This window comes from Protomyctophum bolini, assembly GCF_963924005.1.
Source record: "Protomyctophum bolini genome assembly, chromosome: 19".
NCBI lineage: Eukaryota > Metazoa > Chordata > Actinopteri > Myctophiformes > Myctophidae > Protomyctophum > Protomyctophum bolini.
Window position 1 is genome coordinate 38,847,481 of NC_137880.1, and position 19,715 is coordinate 38,867,195.

General features: G+C 39.5%; 1 protein-coding gene across 1 annotated transcript in view; it reads right to left on the reverse strand.

The window, feature by feature from the left end:
* Positions 1–564: 564 nt before the first annotated feature.
* LOC308334716 (kinesin-like protein KIF26A) overlaps positions 565–19,715 on the reverse strand; it is a gene marked incomplete at both ends in the record, with an annotated part of 195,941 nt that continues 176,790 nt past the window's right edge. The window contains 5 exons of the mRNA XM_080791520.1: positions 565–698; positions 5,651–5,801; positions 7,404–7,427; positions 8,912–9,123; positions 11,009–11,304. Coding sequence (XP_080647646.1) covers positions 565–698; positions 5,651–5,801; positions 7,404–7,427; positions 8,912–9,123; positions 11,009–11,304 — 817 coding nt within the window. The remainder of the gene's footprint in view (positions 699–5,650; positions 5,802–7,403; positions 7,428–8,911; positions 9,124–11,008; positions 11,305–19,715) is intronic.

Below are 19,715 nucleotides of genomic sequence, written 5' to 3' on the forward strand. Positions count from 1 at the left end.
ATTTGGAGGTCCAAATATGCGGAAATGCGCCCCAAAAAGGCGGAAATAGACAGACGGTCCCTCCGGGTGCTTCAAAACGCCACTGAGCAACTTCCACTGACATGAATAGCGGAGGGGGGCGGAGCTTCGCGCCAGTTCAGTCTCTATCCTTTTAATACTCTATGAAACAAACGCAGACGTCAGACGTCAGACGTCAGAACGCCACTTCCCGTTTTGTGCAGAAACAGGAACTGGGTTTTCTGGCCCCCTCCTCGCCTTTTGTCAGCACTCGGACTCTCTCCCCGGGTGGTGCTTCTGTGTTTATTCCCACTAACAACAACAACAGCACTACGCGTTTAGGGTATAGCGGCGGTGCCGCAGAGATCTAGAACATGGTGGTGGGGGGGGGGGGGGGGGGGGGGGGGGGAGGGGTCTCGCAGAATGCCTGGCAAGGAATTACTTCCTTGGGCGTGTCGTCCTCACACCTCAACTTCCTGCGTTGCGGCAGCGGGCCGTTGGAGAGGTCAGGTGTCAGAGGTCAGAAGCAGGTCTCCATCATCACGCGGGACTTGCAGATGTCAGAGGTCAGATGTCGAAGCAGGTCTCCATCATCACGCGGGACTTGCAGAGGTTGACGCAGAACTCCAGCTCGGCCGTGGTCTGGGCCAGAAGGTCCAGGTAGTCCTGGGACCCGGGCTCCACGTCGGGGTCCATGTCGACTGTTACAGGAAGAGGAGGAGGAAGAGGAGGAAGAGGAGAGAGAGTTAGGGGTTACTGGTCATTGGTTAGACCACTCATTAGTCCTACAACCCTATCTCAAACCCTCACCTCCCACGGGGCAGCACACCTAAACCTAACCAACCCTTAACGCACCCCTCACCAACCTTAATCCGGTCGTTTTAACGTACCTCGAAATGCGTCACAAAGCCACACATTTTGATCACAGCATTGCTTTAAAGGCGCAGTGAAACGGAAATGGTGAACAACATGAAAATGGTGTTTCCACATGAAACACCGGTCTGAAGTTTCTGAACCAATCAGAGTGTCGCATCCCTTCAGGCGATGGGACGTAGCTAGGGACGGTGGCTAATGCTATGCGCAACAGCGTGGTGTTGTTTGTTTATAAATCAGACGGTCGCCCAGCACAACCAGTTTATTGTTATGTGGCTTATTTCTACCCTATAATGTTTTCAGAAACATATTTTAGCGTGATGATTAAGTTGAAACCGAGTAATACACTGTCTGAATGTTATCTTGAATGGAAATAAAAACGGAGTAATCTGTAATCAGAAGCAGCTGTGTTGCATGGATGCGCAGACATGGGGAATTAAACATGTGAGCTTCATTTTTATTGGCTTTTATCGATGTGTATCTCTACACGTCATCACGCAGCACGTTTTCGTTTTAATAAATAAATAATACAATCGTTTTTATGGACCTTTGATATAAAAACACACAGAAATGAGAATTTTCCCATTGTTTTGGCATCCATTGTTAGGTATGCCCATATGATGACCACGGATATGGTCTAAAAGTGTGAAAAACTTATTTTTCATTTCACTGCGCCTTTAATAATTGTGCGCACACAAGCACGCACGCACGCACACACACATGCACGTACGCACATAAAGAGATCTCCATATAAAAGTACGCCGATTGATAGTTAGTTGACATAGCCGCTTGTGTATCGAGTCTATTTTAATGCCCATTAATGTATTTGTGTGTTGGTTGAAGCAGACCGTCTTTGTCAAGGAACAAAAGCTATAGTGAATGTGTGAGTGTCAATTTCAATAACCACCACAACAACACCACCACAAATAATTGTCATGACAATATTATGCAGTGTTTACCCTGATATGTAAATACATAAAAGGTATTTGTCTTTGAATGCATAATGTGACATATTGCAGGAGGTTGCATCACCGTTTTCTCTAATTGTCCCCCCCAGAATATAGGAGCATGCCGACAGCCCGCGGCACACAGCATAGCAGGGGTTAACTAGAGAGGCCTCTAGTCATCAATGAGCACACAGCATAGCAGGGGTTAAAGGGACACTTCACCCTTTTTGCAAAAAAATATATGTTAATGATGTTTAGAAGCTTTAGATCACTTTCCTGGAGGTATTTATGTGTGTAATATGTGGTTTTAGATATTTTAGATTGTAGCAGTGAGCACAGTGTCTCTGATGTCATGGACACTGGTCTCACTACCTTCCTGGACTACAATTCCCATAATTCTTTGGTGCACTGCTCCTCCTTGTGGACGGGGGGAGAGCTGTCTTACTGAGACAACATGTAGTCCAGGAAGGAAGTGAGCCCAGTGTCCATGACATCAGAGACAACAGGCTCACTGCTACAATCTAAAATATCTAAAACCACATATTACACACATAAAGACCCCCAGGAAAGTGTTCTAAAGCTCCTAAACGTCATTAACATTATTATTATATTCTTTTGCAAAAAGGGTGAAGTGTCCCTTTAACTAGCCTATTTATTCTACAAAATGTCCTCTAAATCCTGACAGTTTCCTGAAAATCATGAAAACACGTCACATGCTAGGGGAGAGCGGGGTCAGTTGGTGCGGTAGGACGGTTGCACCTCGGACTGGATACCATACAACGCCTTTTCGTCGCATATTTCCGGTGACGTCATTCGATTCCACAGTGCCCGAAAGCCTTGCAGACAAAAACTTATCCATTTCCGCCTAAAATTGACGGAGCTACAGACCCTTTTGTGTTTTTGCACGCTTTAAGTAGCGGAGACTGGAAGAGAGACAGGTCGGTTGACGCGCATTTTACTAATTCCCTCCCTGCACAGAGATTAATTAATTTCAAGTAACCAAACTTTTTTGTGAACAAGATACACTTGTCCTCTCCCATTACCCCGAGTGTTTTTTAATTTTGGTGAAACGAGTCGGACGCAATCGGCAAGCAAAGCGATCTCGCTCTTACTTCCGCGTCTTTCGTCCTTGATCTTGCTTTTGACAGGACGAAAGGTTTTTTTTCTTTGCTTGCCGATTGCGTCCGACTCGTTTCACCAAAATTAAAAAACACTCGGGGTAATGGGAGAGGACAAGTGTATCTTGTTCACAAAAAAGTTTGGTTACTTGAAATTAATTAATCTCTGTGCAGGGAGGGATTAGTAAAATGCGCATCAACCGACCCTGCTCTCCCCTACATACTGTACAAAGCATGATGACATTTTGAATATTTTGCCTTCTATAGGTTGTTAATGGTATATGGTCACAGATTATGTCGATTACGAAGATTTCTCAACATTATGCAAGTTAGCATCCGGCAGTTTCTACATGCTGGGGACCCATACTCAACATTTATAACATCAGTTTCTACATGCTGGGAAGTTGGACCCATACTCAAAATTTATAACATCAGTTTCTACATGCTGGGAAGTTGGACCCATACTCAAAATTTATAACATCAGTTTCTACATGCTGGGGAGTTGGACCCATACTCAACATTTATAACATCAGTTTCTACATGCTGGGGACCCATACTCAACATTTATAACATCAGTTTCTACATGCTGGGGAGTTGGACCCATACTCAACATTTATAACATCAGTTTCTACATGCTGGGGAGTTGGACCCATACTCAACATTTATAACATCAGTTTCTACATGCTGGGAAGTTGGACCCATACTCAACATTTATAACATCAGTTTCTACATGCTGGGGAGTTGGACCCATACTCAACATTTATAACATAAAACGTTGGTTACTAGACTACTATGTTATGCTTTAGCTGTTGAAAATAGCAGACCTACAAGCTAAAAGCGCGGCACCGAGTGCCGCGCTTTGAGCTTGTAGGTCTGCTTTTTTTGAGAAATCGTGAAAATGTGTTCAAGCAAATTATTTTGCTTCTGGGAGGGGGTCCCTGGAACAACACATTTTCAGATGGGGGCCGGCAGCCAATTACATGTAATTCTGGGGGTCCTGGACATGAAAGTGTTTGAGAACGACTGACATTATAGAAACATGGGGTTTCTTCTCAGAAAACTGTCAGGATTTAGAAGGAATTGGTAGAATCGTCCTCAGGTCTAAATGGGTCTAAAAGTGCTGCTGAGAGACTGATTTATTCCTAATTATGCTTTGTGTGTTTTCACACTCGCTGAGATTATGGAAAACAGCAACATTATGTTTGCATAATTGCGCAGACAACATCGGGTGCGTGCACACACACACACACACACACACACACACACACAACACACAACACACACGCACACACACACACACACGCACGCTCGCACACACATTTGCATAATCATGCAAGAACCAGGATATTTAATCGTCCAATGCAGGCACTGAGAGTAAAAGGATTGAACAAACATAATACAACATTGCAGTAATTGGACCGATTGTTCTTCGATTAAACCAAGACAAACTGAAGCCATTGTTTCTGGACTCAACGCAGATCGATTAGAATTAACCCATTCTGACCTGATTCATACCAGGTTTCCACTGGACACACACTGGTCTGATTAACCCATTCTGACCTGAGATCAGATTCTAAAAATGTCAGTCGTTCTTCGATTTTTCAAAAATAGCAGATCTACAAGCTCGTGGCGCGCCACTCGGTGGCGCGCTATGAGCTTGTAGATCTGCTCTTTTTCAATAGCTAAAGCATAACATGATGCTAACACCAAAATGGGTTCCCGGCCAAAATGGGTTAAGTCAGCACTCAATGTTCAAATAGGTATTAAATGTTTATTGTTTAACCCATTCTGAACGGGAACCCCTTTTGGGTGTTAGCATTATGTTATGCTTTTAGCTATTGAAAAAAAGCAGACCTACAAGCTCGTAGCGCGCCACCGAGTGGCGCGCTACGAGCTTGTAGTTGTAGGTCTGCTATTTTTGAAAGAAAATCGACATTTTTAGGATCTGATCTCAGGTCAAAATGGGTTAAAACCACACATCGAGCCGAGCCTGCATTTAACCACTAATACAATTACAAAGTCAGCACCACAACAATGGAGGTTTAATTAAAGGACTCACGACTCAGCAGAATCTACAACAATGCTGTGGCTTTTAACACTAATTAAGCCTTGGACGTGTACGTACGTATACACACGTCCTTTATATAATCAGACTGCAGGAGGCCTTGGACATGTATACACATCTATGGGTGTTTTGGGTTTTTTTGGGTTGGACTTTCCTTCCAGTGTTGATTTTGTCGACTAAACTGTTTAACCCATTCAGGCCTGACGTCGAAAAAAAAAAAAAAAAAAGGTTTTCAAAAGCATCTTCTGAAAGATTTGAGGCACATTTTAACGATTTTTCAAAAATAGCAGATCTACAAGCTCGTAGCGCGCCACCGAGTGGCGCGCTACGAGCTTGTAGATCTGCTATTTTTCAATAGCTAAATTATAACATAATGTATGTAAACACCAAAAGGGGTTCCCGCTCAAAATGGGTTAATAACAGTTTTTGCCACTTTGTTTTTCATTTGCAATTTGTCTGGATATTTTGTCAGATTTACACCAACATAGAACATGCAGTACTTTAAGACTCTCCGCTCCATTTCAACTGGTCCAGGATCAGATTCAGTGCAGTATACTTGCACTCTGGTCCAGGATCAGTAATGACACTCTTCGCTCCATTTGGACTGGTCCAGGGTCAGTACTTTGGACTGGTCCAGGGTCAGTACTTACACTCTCCGCTCCACTTGGACTGGTCCAGCATCAGTCTGCCCTTGGCCTTGTCCAGCTCCGCCCTCAGCCTGTCGTGTTTGAGCCGCAGATCTCGGATCTGCTGCTGTCTCTTCTCCAGCATCCTGAGCCTGGCGTTGAAGTACAGCAGACCCTGGATCAGCCACACGCACACACGCACGAACGCACACATACACAGACACAGAGACAGACACACACAGAGACACACACAGAGACACACACACACACACACACACAGAGACACACACACAGAGACATGCACGCACGCACACAGACACAGAGACACACACACAAACACACACACACACACACACACACGTATCATTGAGGCTATGAGGCTGAATGGAACAGAGCCTTCATTAGTATCGTTGAGGCTATGAGGCCGAATGGAACAGAGCCTTCATTAGTATCATTGAGGTTATGAGGCCGAATGGAACAGAGCCTTCATTAGTATCATTGAGGCTATGAGGCCGAATGGAACAGAGCCTTCATTAGTATCATTGAGGCTATGAGGCCGAATGGAACGGAGCCTTCATTAGTATCATTGAGGCTATGAGGCCGAATGGAACAGAGCCTTCATTAGTATCATTGAGGCTATGAGGCCGAATGGAACAGAGCCTTCATTAGTATCATTGAGGCTATGAGGCCGAATGAAACAGAGCCTTCATTAGTATCATTGAGGCTATGAGGCCGAATGGAACAGAGCCTTCATTAGTATCATTGAGGCTATGAGGCCGAATGGAACAGAGCCTTCATTAGTATCATTGAGGCTATGAGGCCGAATGGAACAGAGCCTTCATTAGTATCATTGAGGCTATGAGGCCGAATGGAACAGAGCCTTCATTAGTATCATTGAGGCTATGAGGCCGAATGGAACAGAGCCTTCATTAGTATCATTGAGGTTATGAGGCCGAATGGAACAGAGCCTTCATTAGTATCATTGAGGCTATGAGGCCGAATGGAACAGAGCCTTCATTAGTATCATTGAGGCTATGAGGCCGAATGGAACAGAGCCTTCATTAGTATCATTGAGGTTATGAGGCCGAATGGAACAGAGCCTTCATTAGTATCATTGAGGTACGAGGATCATATAGCAGGGACATGGCAGAGAGTGTTAGAGGGGCAGGGGCTGATATCCCGTAACTTTTGGACAGACAATAGCAGATCTACAACATGGAACGACATTATTTTCAGATGGGGGGGTCGGCGGCCAATTACACATAATCTTGGGGGTCCTTGATATGAAATAGTTTGAGAACCACTGACATTGGAAACATGAGGTATTTCTGAAAAGACAAGACATCATTTGTAGAATCATTCCCAGGTCAAAATGGGTTAAGATATGTATATTGTTGTTGTACAGTCCAGATGTTTATGGAATAACGTGTTCCTTCCACGCGCTGCGCTACGTCCAACCAGGGAAACTCCCCCCTGTCAGGTGTAAAGGAGCAACTTGGACACTCAGGCATGAAGGAAGCATGAGTTCAAGTCCGTTGCTCTCCCCATGTCCCCCATATATGGGGACTAGGTTGGTCTCTCCTTGTCCCCCATATATGGGGACTAGGTTGCTCTCCCCTTGTCCCCCATATATGGGGACTAGGTTGGCGGAGGGTGTGTAGAGCCCAGGATCACATTCGATGATTGACACAGGGGTGAAAAATGGGTTACAAAATCGTGGGATAAAAAAATATATTTAAACAGTCCAGATGTTTAAGCTGTATAAATGTAGGCCTACCTTTTCAACATCCTGGAACGGTTGCTATAGGAGACAAAGACAAGACAAGTAATGAATACACATCTAACATTTTAATCATTTATTTATGTCCACATAAGAGATACAAATACAAGGACACAAATATTTACGGGTGCCGTACAGAATGCAGTCAGCAAATCCTGAACAAATACCCACACACCCTTCAGGGGTACAGGTAACACACACACACACTGTTACACACGCACACACACGGACACACGCACGCACGCAGGCAGGCAGGCAGGCAGGCAGAGATGAAACACTTTCAATCACTGTTTGCTAGAGCAGAACTAATTGATGCATTAGCATTCATCTAGCACACACACACACACACACACACACACACACACACACACACACACACACACACACACACACACACACACACACACACACACACACACACACACACACACACACACACACACACACACACAGGCAGAGGCTGAGGAGATGAATTGGAGATGATCTTTCTCCTCCTAATTGAAAGGAACCCAGCTCTCCATCCAGTATCACATTAATGCATGTCCTATCCTCTCTCTGCCTCCTCTCCTCTCTCTGCACAGTTAATGACCTGTCAAGTCACTACCACAGCACTGTCACACGCCCATACATCACACAACTACCACAGCACTGTCACACCCCCATACATCACACAACTACCACAGCACCGTCACACGCCCATACATCACACAACTACCACAGCACTGTCACACCCCCATACATCACACAACTACCACAGCACCGTCATACCCCCATACATCACACAACTACCACAGCACTGTCACACCCCCCATACACCACACAACTACCACAGCACTGTCACACCCCCATACATCACACAACTACCACAGCAGTCACACGCCCATACATCACACAACTACCACAGCACTGTCACACCCCCATACATCACACAACTACCACAGCACTGTCACACCCCCATACATCACACAACTACCACAGCAGTCACACGCCCATACATCACACAACTACCACAGCACTGTCACACGCCCATACATCACACAACTACCACAGCACTGTCATACCCCCATACATCACACAACTACCACAGCACTGTCACACGCCCATACATCACACAACTACCACAGCACTGTCACACCCCCATACATCACACAACTACCACAGCACTGTCACACCCCCATACATCACACAACTACCACAGCACTGTCACACCCCCATACACCACACAACTACCACAGCACTGTCACACGCCCATACATCACACAACTACCACAGCACTGTCACACGCCCCATACATCACACAACTACCACAGCAGTCACACCCCCATACATCACACAACTACCACAGCACTGTCATACCCCCATACATCACACAACTACCACAGCACTGTCACACCCCCATACATCACACAACTACCACAGCACTGTCACACGCCCATACATCACACAACTACCACAGCACTGTCATACCCCCATACATCACACAACTACCACAGCACCTCAGACACCAAACGCATCCCCACCTCCGACGCGGCCAACACGTCCCTCTTCCTCTGCAGTCTCTCCACGTCGTCGATCTCGTACACCTTGATCTCGAACGGCTCCTTCGTGGCTCCGCCCAGTGGGGGCAGGTCCACCCACTGGGCTCCGCCCCCTGGCTTCCGCCCCAGGGAGGAAGTGTCCGGCATGGGGCTGGGGATCAGCCGGCGCCGCTGGAAACCTGGAAGTATATGAATAATGTGACGTTTCAATACAGTGGAAACCCGGAAGTATGAATAATGTGACGTTTCAATACAGCGGAAACCCGAAAGTACGAATAATGTGACGTTTCAATACAGCGGAAACCCGGAAGTATGAATAATGTGACGTTTCAATACAGTGGAAACCCGGAAGTATGAATAATGTGACGTTTCAATACAGTGGAAACCCGGAAGTATGAATAATGTGACGTTTCAATACAGCGGAAACCCGGAAGTATGAATAATGTGACGTTTCAATGCAGTGGAAACCCGGAAGTATGAATAATGTGACGTTTCAATACAGTGGAAACCCGGAAGTATGAATAATGTGACGTTTCAATACAGTGGAAACCCGGAAGTATGAATAATGTGTCGTTTCAATACAGTGGAAACCCGGAAGTATGAATAATGTGACGTTTCAATACAGCGGAAACCCGGAAGTATGAATAATGTGACGTTTCAATACAGTGGAAACCCGGAAGTATGAATAATGTGACGTTTCAATACAGTGGAAACCCGGAAGTATGAATAATGTGACGTTTCAATACAGTGGAAACCCGGAAGTATGAATAATGTGACGTTTCAATACAGTGACATTTCAAAAAGTATTTATTTAAAGACGGTTACGCCGCGGACAAAGCCACACCGGATCGTGACAAATCGTGACAACGAACACAATGTTTTGGGGCCGATCAAATAATTAGAAAGAAGAAAATATAACACTATTTGTTTTGTTTTTCATCTTATAAATTATTTGATCGTGTACACACACGTCGTAGATATTCTGATTTATTTTTCTTTTTAGTTGGCCTCTGTAACTCCTTCTGCACCATAGTACTCCTTGCTCTTTCGCGCATGTGCGTTGCCGTCAGGGGGGCAGTCAGACAGATATTTTGTGAAGCCACTAAGGAAATGAAAGTTCATATAATGGCCTGTTGTGGCGCTGTCACTGGACCCATAGCTCCATAGAGGTCCATGTATTTGGGCCCAACTTCACCTAGACTGTATTACCTTAATAAACATGGTCATGAATACTTTCTGCTTCCAGTCACTAGTTTAAAGTCTCATTTATAATGTCATAATATTCTTTTTGGAAAATTATGGTCCCATTCATTTAAAAAATGACCATAACGTCGCGTATGTTCTGAGGGGCGTGGCTACCGTTACAGTCTATGAACGGGATCCCCCACCCACTCGAGTCAAAATAAAAACCAACGGAGAAGAAGGGGGGAAGTCCCGCCTCGTTGTCTGGGCCAGCCAATGGCCAGCTGGGCCCAAACGGATCTAGAAAGATGGCGACTTCCATTGCAAGGACTGACAGGCTTCATTTTACGTTCATGTTAGACCCGCGGAACGCTTTGTCCATATTTTTTACAGTCTATGATTGCCGTTCACAATCTAAGGAGCTCTCCGTGGTTTTGACCAGATATACTAAAGCTCTTCATTTCTGACGTCAACAACATGCCTCTCGTTCAGAATATGAAGCGACCGATCATCAGCGACTTCATAGTAATCTTAGTGTTTAATCTTAGTTCTTTTTTTAGTGTGTGTGTTTATGTGTGCGTGCGTGCGTGCGTATTTTTAAAGTTTTCTTTAAGTTATTTTTAAAGTATTTTTTAAAGGGTTTTTTTGTAAGTTAAGTTGTGTGTGTGTGTGTTTTGTGTGTGTGTGTGTGTGTGTGTTTTGTGTGTGTGATACAGCTGCGCCCTCTGGTGGCGGGCGGGTGGTGTTACAGCGTGACACACACACACACACACACACACACACACACAGACATGTTCTGCTATAGGTCTCATAGTTATAGTGCTCACTGCGTTCGCAAAACAAAAACCAAACCAAACCAAAACGACGGCCAAAACAACCCACCGTTGCCTCCTCTCTGCTTCTTCTGGGTTGTCCTGGAGGAGACCCTCGTGCTGCTGCTCCCCCTGCTGGTGGCGGTGTAGGAGGAGGAGGAGACGCCGCTCTCGCTCATGGAGTCGTGCGGTGAGGAGGACGAGGTGGTGCCGGTGGTGGTGCTGCTGTCGCGCAGCATGCTCTCGTAGCCGCTGCTCCCGCCGCTGTGGCACAGGTAGAGCGCCGTGCGGCCCATGGCGGGAGGCAGCTCGCCGCTCAGGACGCTGCTGTTGTCGCTGCCGCCGCCGCCGTGCCCGCTGCTGTACCTGGTGGTGTGTTTTTAAACATTATTTGACACTTTTGGTTGTTGAAAAACAGCTTCTAACCATTATTTGACACTTTGGTTGTTGAGAAACAGCTTCTAACCATTATTTGACACTTTGGTTGTTGAGAAACAGCTCCTAAAACATTATTTGACACTTTTGGTTGTTGAAAAACAGCTTCTAACCATTATTTGACACGTTGGTTGTTGAGAAACAGCTCCTAAAACATTATTTTACACTTTTGGTTAGTGAGAAACAGCTCCTAAAACATTATTTGACACTTTTGGTTGTTGAAAAACAGCTTCTAACCATTATTTGACACTTTGGTTGTTGAGAAACAGCTCCTAAAACATTATTTTACACTTTTGGTTATTGAGAAACAGCTCCTAAAACATTATTTGACACTTTTGGTTGTTGAAAAACAGCTTCTAACCATTATTTGACACTTTGGTTGTTGAGAAACAGCTCCTAAAACATTATTTTACACTTTTGGTTATTGAGAAACAGCTCCTAAAACATTATTTGACACTTTTGGTTGTTGAAAAACAGCTTCTAACCATTATTTGACACTTTGGTTGTTGAGAAACAGCTCCTAAAACATTATTTTACACTTTTGGTTATTGAGAAACAGCTCCTAAAACATTATTTGACACTTTTGGTTGTTGAAAAACAGCTTCTAACCATTATTTGACACTTTGGTTGTTGAGAAACAGCTCCTAAAACATTATTTTACACTTTTGGTTGTTGAGAAACAGCTCCTAAAACATTATTTGACACTTTTGGTTGTTGAAAAACAGCTTCTAACCATTATTTGACACTTTGGTTGTCGAGAAACAGCTCCTAAAACATTATTTTACACTTTTGGTTATTGAGAAACAGCTCCTAAAACATTATTTGACACTTTTGGTTGTTGAAAAACAGCTTCTAACCATTATTTGACACTTTGGTTGTTGAGAAACAGCTCCTAAAACATTATTTTACACTTTTGGTTATTGAGAAACAGCTCCTAAAACATTATTTGACACTTTTGGTTGTTGAAAAACAGCTTCTAACCATTATTTGACACTTTGGTTGTTGAGAAACAGCTCCTAAAACATTATTTTACACTTTTGGTTGTTGAGAAACAGCTCCTAAAACATTATTTGACACTTTTGATCGTTGAAAAACAGCTTCTAACCATTATTTGACACTTTGGTTGTTGAGAAACAGCTCCTAAAACATTATTTTACACTTTTGGTTATTGAGAAACAGCTCCTAAAACATTATTTGACACTTTTGGTTGTTGAAAAACAGCTTCTAACCATTATTTGACACTTTGGTTGTTGAGAAACAGCTCCTAAAACATTATTTTACACTTTTGGTTATTGAGAAACAGCTCCTAAAACATTATTTGACACTTTTGGTTGTTGAAAAACAGCTTCTAACCATTATTTGACACTTTGGTTGTTGAGAAACAGCTCCTAAAACATTATTTTACACTTTTGGTTATTGAGAAACAGCTCCTAAAACATTAATTGACACTTTTGGTTGTTGAAAAACAGCTTCTAACCATTATTTGACACTTTGGTTGTTGAGAAAATGCTCCTAAAACATTATTTTACACTTTTGGTTATTGAGAAACAGCTTATAAAACATTATTTAACACTTTTGGTTGTTGAAAAACAGCTTCTAACCATTATTTGACACTTTGGTTGTTGAGAAACAGCTCCTAAAACATTATTTTACACTTTTGGTTGTTGAGAAACAGCTCCTAGAACATTATTTGACACTTTTGGTTGTTGAAAAACAGCTTCTAACAATTATTTGACACTTTGGTTGTTGAGAAACAGCTCCTAAAACATTATTTTACACTTTTGGTTATTGAGAAACAGCTCCTAAAACATTATTTTACACTTTTGGTTGTTGAAAAACAGCTTCTAACCATTATTTGACACTTTGGTTGTTGAGAAACAGCTCCTAAAACATTATTTTACACTTTTGGTTATTGAGAAACAGCTCCTAAAACATTATTTGACACTTTTGGTTGTTGAAAAACAGCTTCTAACCATTATTTGACACTTTGGTTGTTGAGAAACAGCTCCTAAAACATTATTTTACACTTTTGGTTATTGAGAAACAGCTCCTAAAACATTATTTTACACTTTTGGTTGTTGAAAAACAGCTTCTAACCATTATTTGACACTTTGGTTGTTGAGAAACAGCTCCTAAAACATTATTTTACACTTTTGGTTATTGAGAAACAGCTCCTAAAACATTATTTGACACTTTTGGTTGTTGAAAAACAGCTTCTAACCATTATTTGACACTTTGGTTGTTGAGAAACAGCTCCTAAAACATTATTTTACACTTTTGGTTGTTGAGAAACAGCTCCTAAAACATTATTTGACACTTTTGGTTGTTGAAAAACAGCTTCTAACCATTATTTGACACTTTGGTTGTTGAGAAACAGCTCCTAAAACATTATTTTACACTTTTGGTTATTGAGAAACAGCTCCTAAAACATTATTTGACACTTTTGGTTATTATTATTGGTGATTATTATTATTTTGGGAGGCAAATTATTTTGGGAGGCAAATTATTTTGGGAGGCAAATTATTTTGGGCGGCAAATTATTTTGGGAGGCAAATTATTTTGGGAGGCAAAATTATTTTGGGAGGCAAATTATTTTGGGAGGCAAATTATTTTGGCAAATTATTTTGGGAGGCAAATTATTTTGGGAGGAAAATTATTTTGGGAGGCAAATTATTTTGGCAAATTATTTTGGGAGGCAAATTATTTTGGCAGGCAAATTATTTTGGCAGGCAAATTATTTTGGGAGGCAAATTACTTTGGCAAATTATTTTGGGAGGCAAATTATTTTGGCAAATTATTTTGGGAGGCAAATTATTTTGGCAAATTATTTTGGGAGGCAAATTATTTTGGGAGGCAAATTATTTATTATTATTTTGGAAGGCAAATTATTTTGGAAGGCAAATTATTTTGGCAAATTATTTTGGGAGGCAAATTATTTTGGGAGGCAAATTATTTTGGCAGGCAAATTATTTTGGGAGGCAAATTATTTTGGGAGGCAAATTATTTTGGGAGGCAAATTATTTTGGCAGGCAAATTATTTTGGGAGGCAAATTATTTTGGCAAATTATTTTGGGAGGCAAATTATTTTGGGAGGCAAATTATTTTGGCAGGCAAATTATTTTGGGAGGCAAATTATTTTGGCAAATTATTTTGGGAGGCAAATTATTTTGGCAAATTATTTTGGGAGGCAAATTATTTTGGCAAATTATTTTGGGAGGCAAATTATTTTGGCAAATTATTTTGGGAGGCAAATTATTTTGGGAGGCAAATTATTTTGGGAGGCAAATTATTTTGGGAGGCAAATTATTTATTATTATTTTGGAAGGCAAATTATTTTGGCAAATTATTTTGGGAGGCAAATTATTTTGGGAGGCAAATTATTTTGGCAGGCAAATTATTTTGGCAAATTATTTTGGGAGGCAAATTATTTTGGGAGGCAAATTATTTTGGCAGGCAAATTATTTTGGGAGGCAAATTATTTTGGCAAATTATTTTGGGAGGCAAATTATTTTGGGAGGCAAATTATTTTGGCAGGCAAATTATTTTGGGAGGCAAATTATTTTGGCAAATTATTTTGGGAGGCAAATTATTTTGGCAAATTATTTTGGGAGGCAAATTATTTTGGCAAATTATTTTGGGAGGCAAATTATTTTGGGAGGCAAATTATTTTGGGAGGCAAATTATTTTGGGAGGCAAATTATTTATTATTATTTTGGAAGGCAAATTATTTTGGAAGGCAAATTATTTTGGCAAATTATTTTGGGAGGCAAATTATTTTGGCAAATTATTTTGGGAGTCAAATTATTTTGGGAGGCAAATTATTTTGGGAGGCAAATTATTTTGGGAGGCAAATTATTTTGGGAGGCAAATTAGTGAGAAACAGCTCCTAAAACATTATTTGACACTTTTGGTTGTTGAAAAACAGCTTCTAACCATTATTTGACACTTCCATTATTTGACACTTTGGTTGTTGAGAAACAGCTCCTAAAACATTATTTTACACTTTTGGTTATTGAGAAACAGCTTCTAAAACATTATTTAACACTTTTGGTTGTTGAGAAACAGCTTCTAACAATTATTTGACACTTTGGTTGTTGAGAAACAGCTCCTAAAACATTATTTTACACTTTTGGTTGTTGAGAAACAGCTCCTAAAACATTATTTGACACTTTTGGTTATTGAAAAACAGCTTCTAACAATTATTTGACACTTTGGTTGTTGAGAAACAGCTCCTAAAACATTATTTTACACTTTTGGTTATTGAGAAACAGCTCCTAAAATTTTGGCAAATTATTTTGGGAGGCAAATTATTTTGGCAAATTATTTTGGGAGGCAAATTATTTTGGCAAATTATTTTGGGAGGCAAATTATTTTGGGAGGCAACTTATTTTGGGAGGCAAATTATTTATTATTATTTTGGGAGGCAAATTATTTTGGAAGGCAAATTATTTTGGCAAATTATTTTGGGAGGCAAATTATTTTGGGAGTCAAATTATTTTGGGAGGCAAATTATTTTGGGAGGCAAATTATTTTGGGAGGCAAATTATTTTGGCAAATTATTTTGGGAAGGCAAATTATTTTGGGAGGCAAATTATTTTGGCAAATTATTTTGGGAGGCAAATTATTTTGGGAGGCAAATTATTTTGGCAAATTATTTTGGCAAATTATTTTGGCAAATTATTTTGGGAGGCAAATTATTTTGGGAGGCAAATTATTTATTATTATTTTGGGAGGCAAATTATTTTGGGAGGCAAATTATTTTGGCAAATTATTTTGGGAGTCAAATTATTTTGGCAAATTATTTTGGGAGTCAAATTATTTTGGGAGTCAAATTATTTTGGCAAATTATTTTGGGAGGCAAATTATTTTGGCAAATTATTTTGGGAGGCAAATTATTTGGGAGTCAAATTATTTTGGGAGTCAAATTATTTTGGGAGTCAAATTATTTATTATTATTTTGGGAGGCAAATTATTTTGGGAGGCAAATTATTTTGGCAAATTATTTTGGGAGTCAAATTATTTTGGGAGGCAAATTATTTTGGGAGGCAAATTATTTTGGGAGGCAAATTTTTTTGGGAGTCAAATTATTTTGGGAGTCAAATTATTTTGGCAAATTATTTTGGGAGGCAAATTATTTTGGGAGGCAAATTATTTTGGCAAATTATTTTGGGAGGCAAATTATTTTGGGAAGCAAATTATTTTGGCAAATTATTTTGGGAGGCAAATTATTTTGGCAAATTATTTTGGGAGGCAAATTATTTTGGGAGGCAAATTATTTTGGCAAATTATTTTGGCAAATTATTTTGGGAGGCAAATTATTTTGGGAGGCAAATTATTTATTATTATTTTGGAAGGCAAATTATTTTGGCAAATTATTTTGGGAGGCAAATTATTTTGGCAAATTATTTTGGGAGTCAAATTATTTTGGCAAATAATTTTGGGAGGCAAATAATTCTGGGAGGCAAATTATTTTGGGAGGCAAATTATTTTTGCAAATTATTTTGGGAGGCAAATTAGTGAGAAACAGCTCCTAAAACATTATTTGACACTTTTGGTTGTTGAAAAACAGCTTCTAACAATTATTTGACACTTTGGTTGTTGAGAAACAGCTCCTAAAACATTATTTTACACTTTTGGTTATTGAGAAACAGCTCCTAAAACATTATTTTACACTTTTGGTTGTTGAAAAACAGCTTCTAACCATTATTTGACACTTTGGTTGTTGAGAAACAGCTCCTAAAACATTATTTTACACTTTTGGTTATTGAGAAACAGCTCCTAAAACATTATTTGACACTTTTGGTTGTTGAAAAACAGCTTCTAACCATTATTTGACACTTTGGTTGTTGAGAAACAGCTCCTAAAACATTATTTTACACTTTTGGTTATTGAGAAACAGCTCCTAAAACATTATTTGACACTTTTGGTTGTTGAAAAACAGCTTCTAACCATTATTTGACACTTTGGTTGTTGAGAAACAGCTCCTAAAACATTATTTTACACTTTTGGTTATTGAGAAACAGCTCCTAAAACATTATTTGACACTTTTGGTTGTTGAAAAACAGCTTCTAACCATTATTTGACACTTTGGTTGTTGAGAAAATGCTCCTAAAACATTATTTTACACTTTTGGTTATTGAGAAACAGCTCCTAAAACATTATTTAACACTTTTGGTTGTTGAAAAACAGCTTCTAACCATTATTTGACACTTTGGTTGTTGAGAAACAGCTCCTAAAACATTATTTTACACTTTTGGTTATTGAGAAACAGCTCCTAAAACATTATTTGACACTTTTGGTTGTTGAAAAACAGCTTCTAACCATTATTTGACACTTTGGTTGTTGAGAAACAGCTCCTAAAACATTATTTTACACTTTTGGTTGTTGAGAAACAGCTCCTAAAACATTATTTGACACTTTTGGTTGTTGAAAAACAGCTTCTAACCATTATTTGACACTTTGGTTGTTGAGAAACAGCTCCTAAAACATTATTTTACACTTTTGGTTATTGAGAAACAGCTCCTAAAACATTATTTGACACTTTTGGTTATTATTATTGGTGATTATTATTATTTTGGGAGGCAAATTATTTTGGGAGGCAAATTATTTTGGCAAATTATTTTGGGAGGCAAATTATTTTGGGCGGCAAATTATTTTGGGAGGCAAATTATTTTGGGAGGCAAATTATTTTGGCAAATTATTTTGGGAGGCAAATTATTTTGGGAGGCAAATTATTTTGGCAAATTATTTTGGGAGGCAAATTATTTTGGGAGGAAATTTATTTTGGGAGGCAAATTATTTTGGCAAATTATTTTGGGAGGCAAATTATTTTGGCAGGCAAATTATTTTGGGAGGCAAATTATTTTGGCAAATTATTTTGGGAGGCAAATTATTTTGGCAAATTATTTTGGGAGGCAAATTATTTTGGCAAATTATTTTGGGAGGCAAATTATTTTGGGAGGCAAATTATTTTGGCAAATTATTTTGGCAAATTATTTTGGGAGGCAAATTATTTTGGGAGGCAAATTATTTTGGGAGGCAAATTATTTATTATTATTTTGGAAGGCAAATTATTTTCGAAGGCAAATTATTTTGGCAAATTATTTTGGGAGGCAAATTATTTTGGCAAATTATTTTGGGAGTCAAATTATTTTGGGAGGCAAATTATTTTGGGAGGCAAATTAGTGAGAAACAGCTCCTAAAACATTATTTGACACTTTTGGTTGTTGAAAAACAGCTTCTAACCATTATTTGACACTTTGGTTGTTGAGAAACAGCTCCTAAAACATTATTTTACACTTTTGGTTATTGAGAAACAGCTCCTAAAACATTATTTAACACTTTTGGTTGTTGAAAAACAGCTTCTAACCATTATTTGACACTTTGGTTGTTGAGAAACAGCTCCTAAAACATTATTTTACACTTTTGGTTGTTGAGAAACAGCTCCTAAAACATTATTTAACACTTTTGGTTGTTGAAAAACAGCTTCTAACCATTATTTGACACTTTGGTTGTTGAGAAACAGCTCCTAAAACATTATTTTACACTTTTGGTTATTGAGAAACAGCTCCTAAAACATTATTTGACACTTTTGGTTGTTGAAAAACAGCTTCTAACCATTATTTGACACTTTGGTTGTTGAGAAACAGCTCCTAAAACATTATTTTACACTTTTGGTTGTTGAGAAACAGCTCCTAAAACATTATTTGACACTTTTGGTTGTTGAAAAACAGCTTCTAACCATTATTTGACACTTTGGTTGTTGAGAAACAGCTCCTAAAACATTATTTTACACTTTTGGTTATTGAGAAACAGCTCCTAAAACATTATTTGACACTTTTGGTTATTATTATTGGTGATTATTATTATTTTGGGAGGCAAATTATTTTGGGAGGCAAATTATTTTGGGAGGCAAATTATTTTGGGCGGCAAATTATTTTGGGAGGCAAATTATTTTGGGAGGCAAATTATTTTGGGAGGCAAATTATTTTGGCAAATTATTTTGGGAGGCAAATTATTTTGGGAGGCAAATTATTTTGGCAAATTATTTTGGGAGGCAAATTATTTTGGGAGGAAAATTATTTTGGGAGGCAAATTATTTTGGCAAATTATTTTGGGAGGCAAATTATTTTGGCAGGCAAATTATTTTGGGAGGCAAATTATTTTGGCAAATTATTTTGGGAGGCAAATTATTTTGGCAAATTATTTTGGCAAATTATTTTGGGAGGCAAATTATTTTGGCAAATTATTTTGGGAGGCAAATTATTTTGGCAAATTATTTTGGGAGGCAAATTATTTTGGGAGGCAAATTATTTATTATTATTTTGGAAGGCAAATTATTT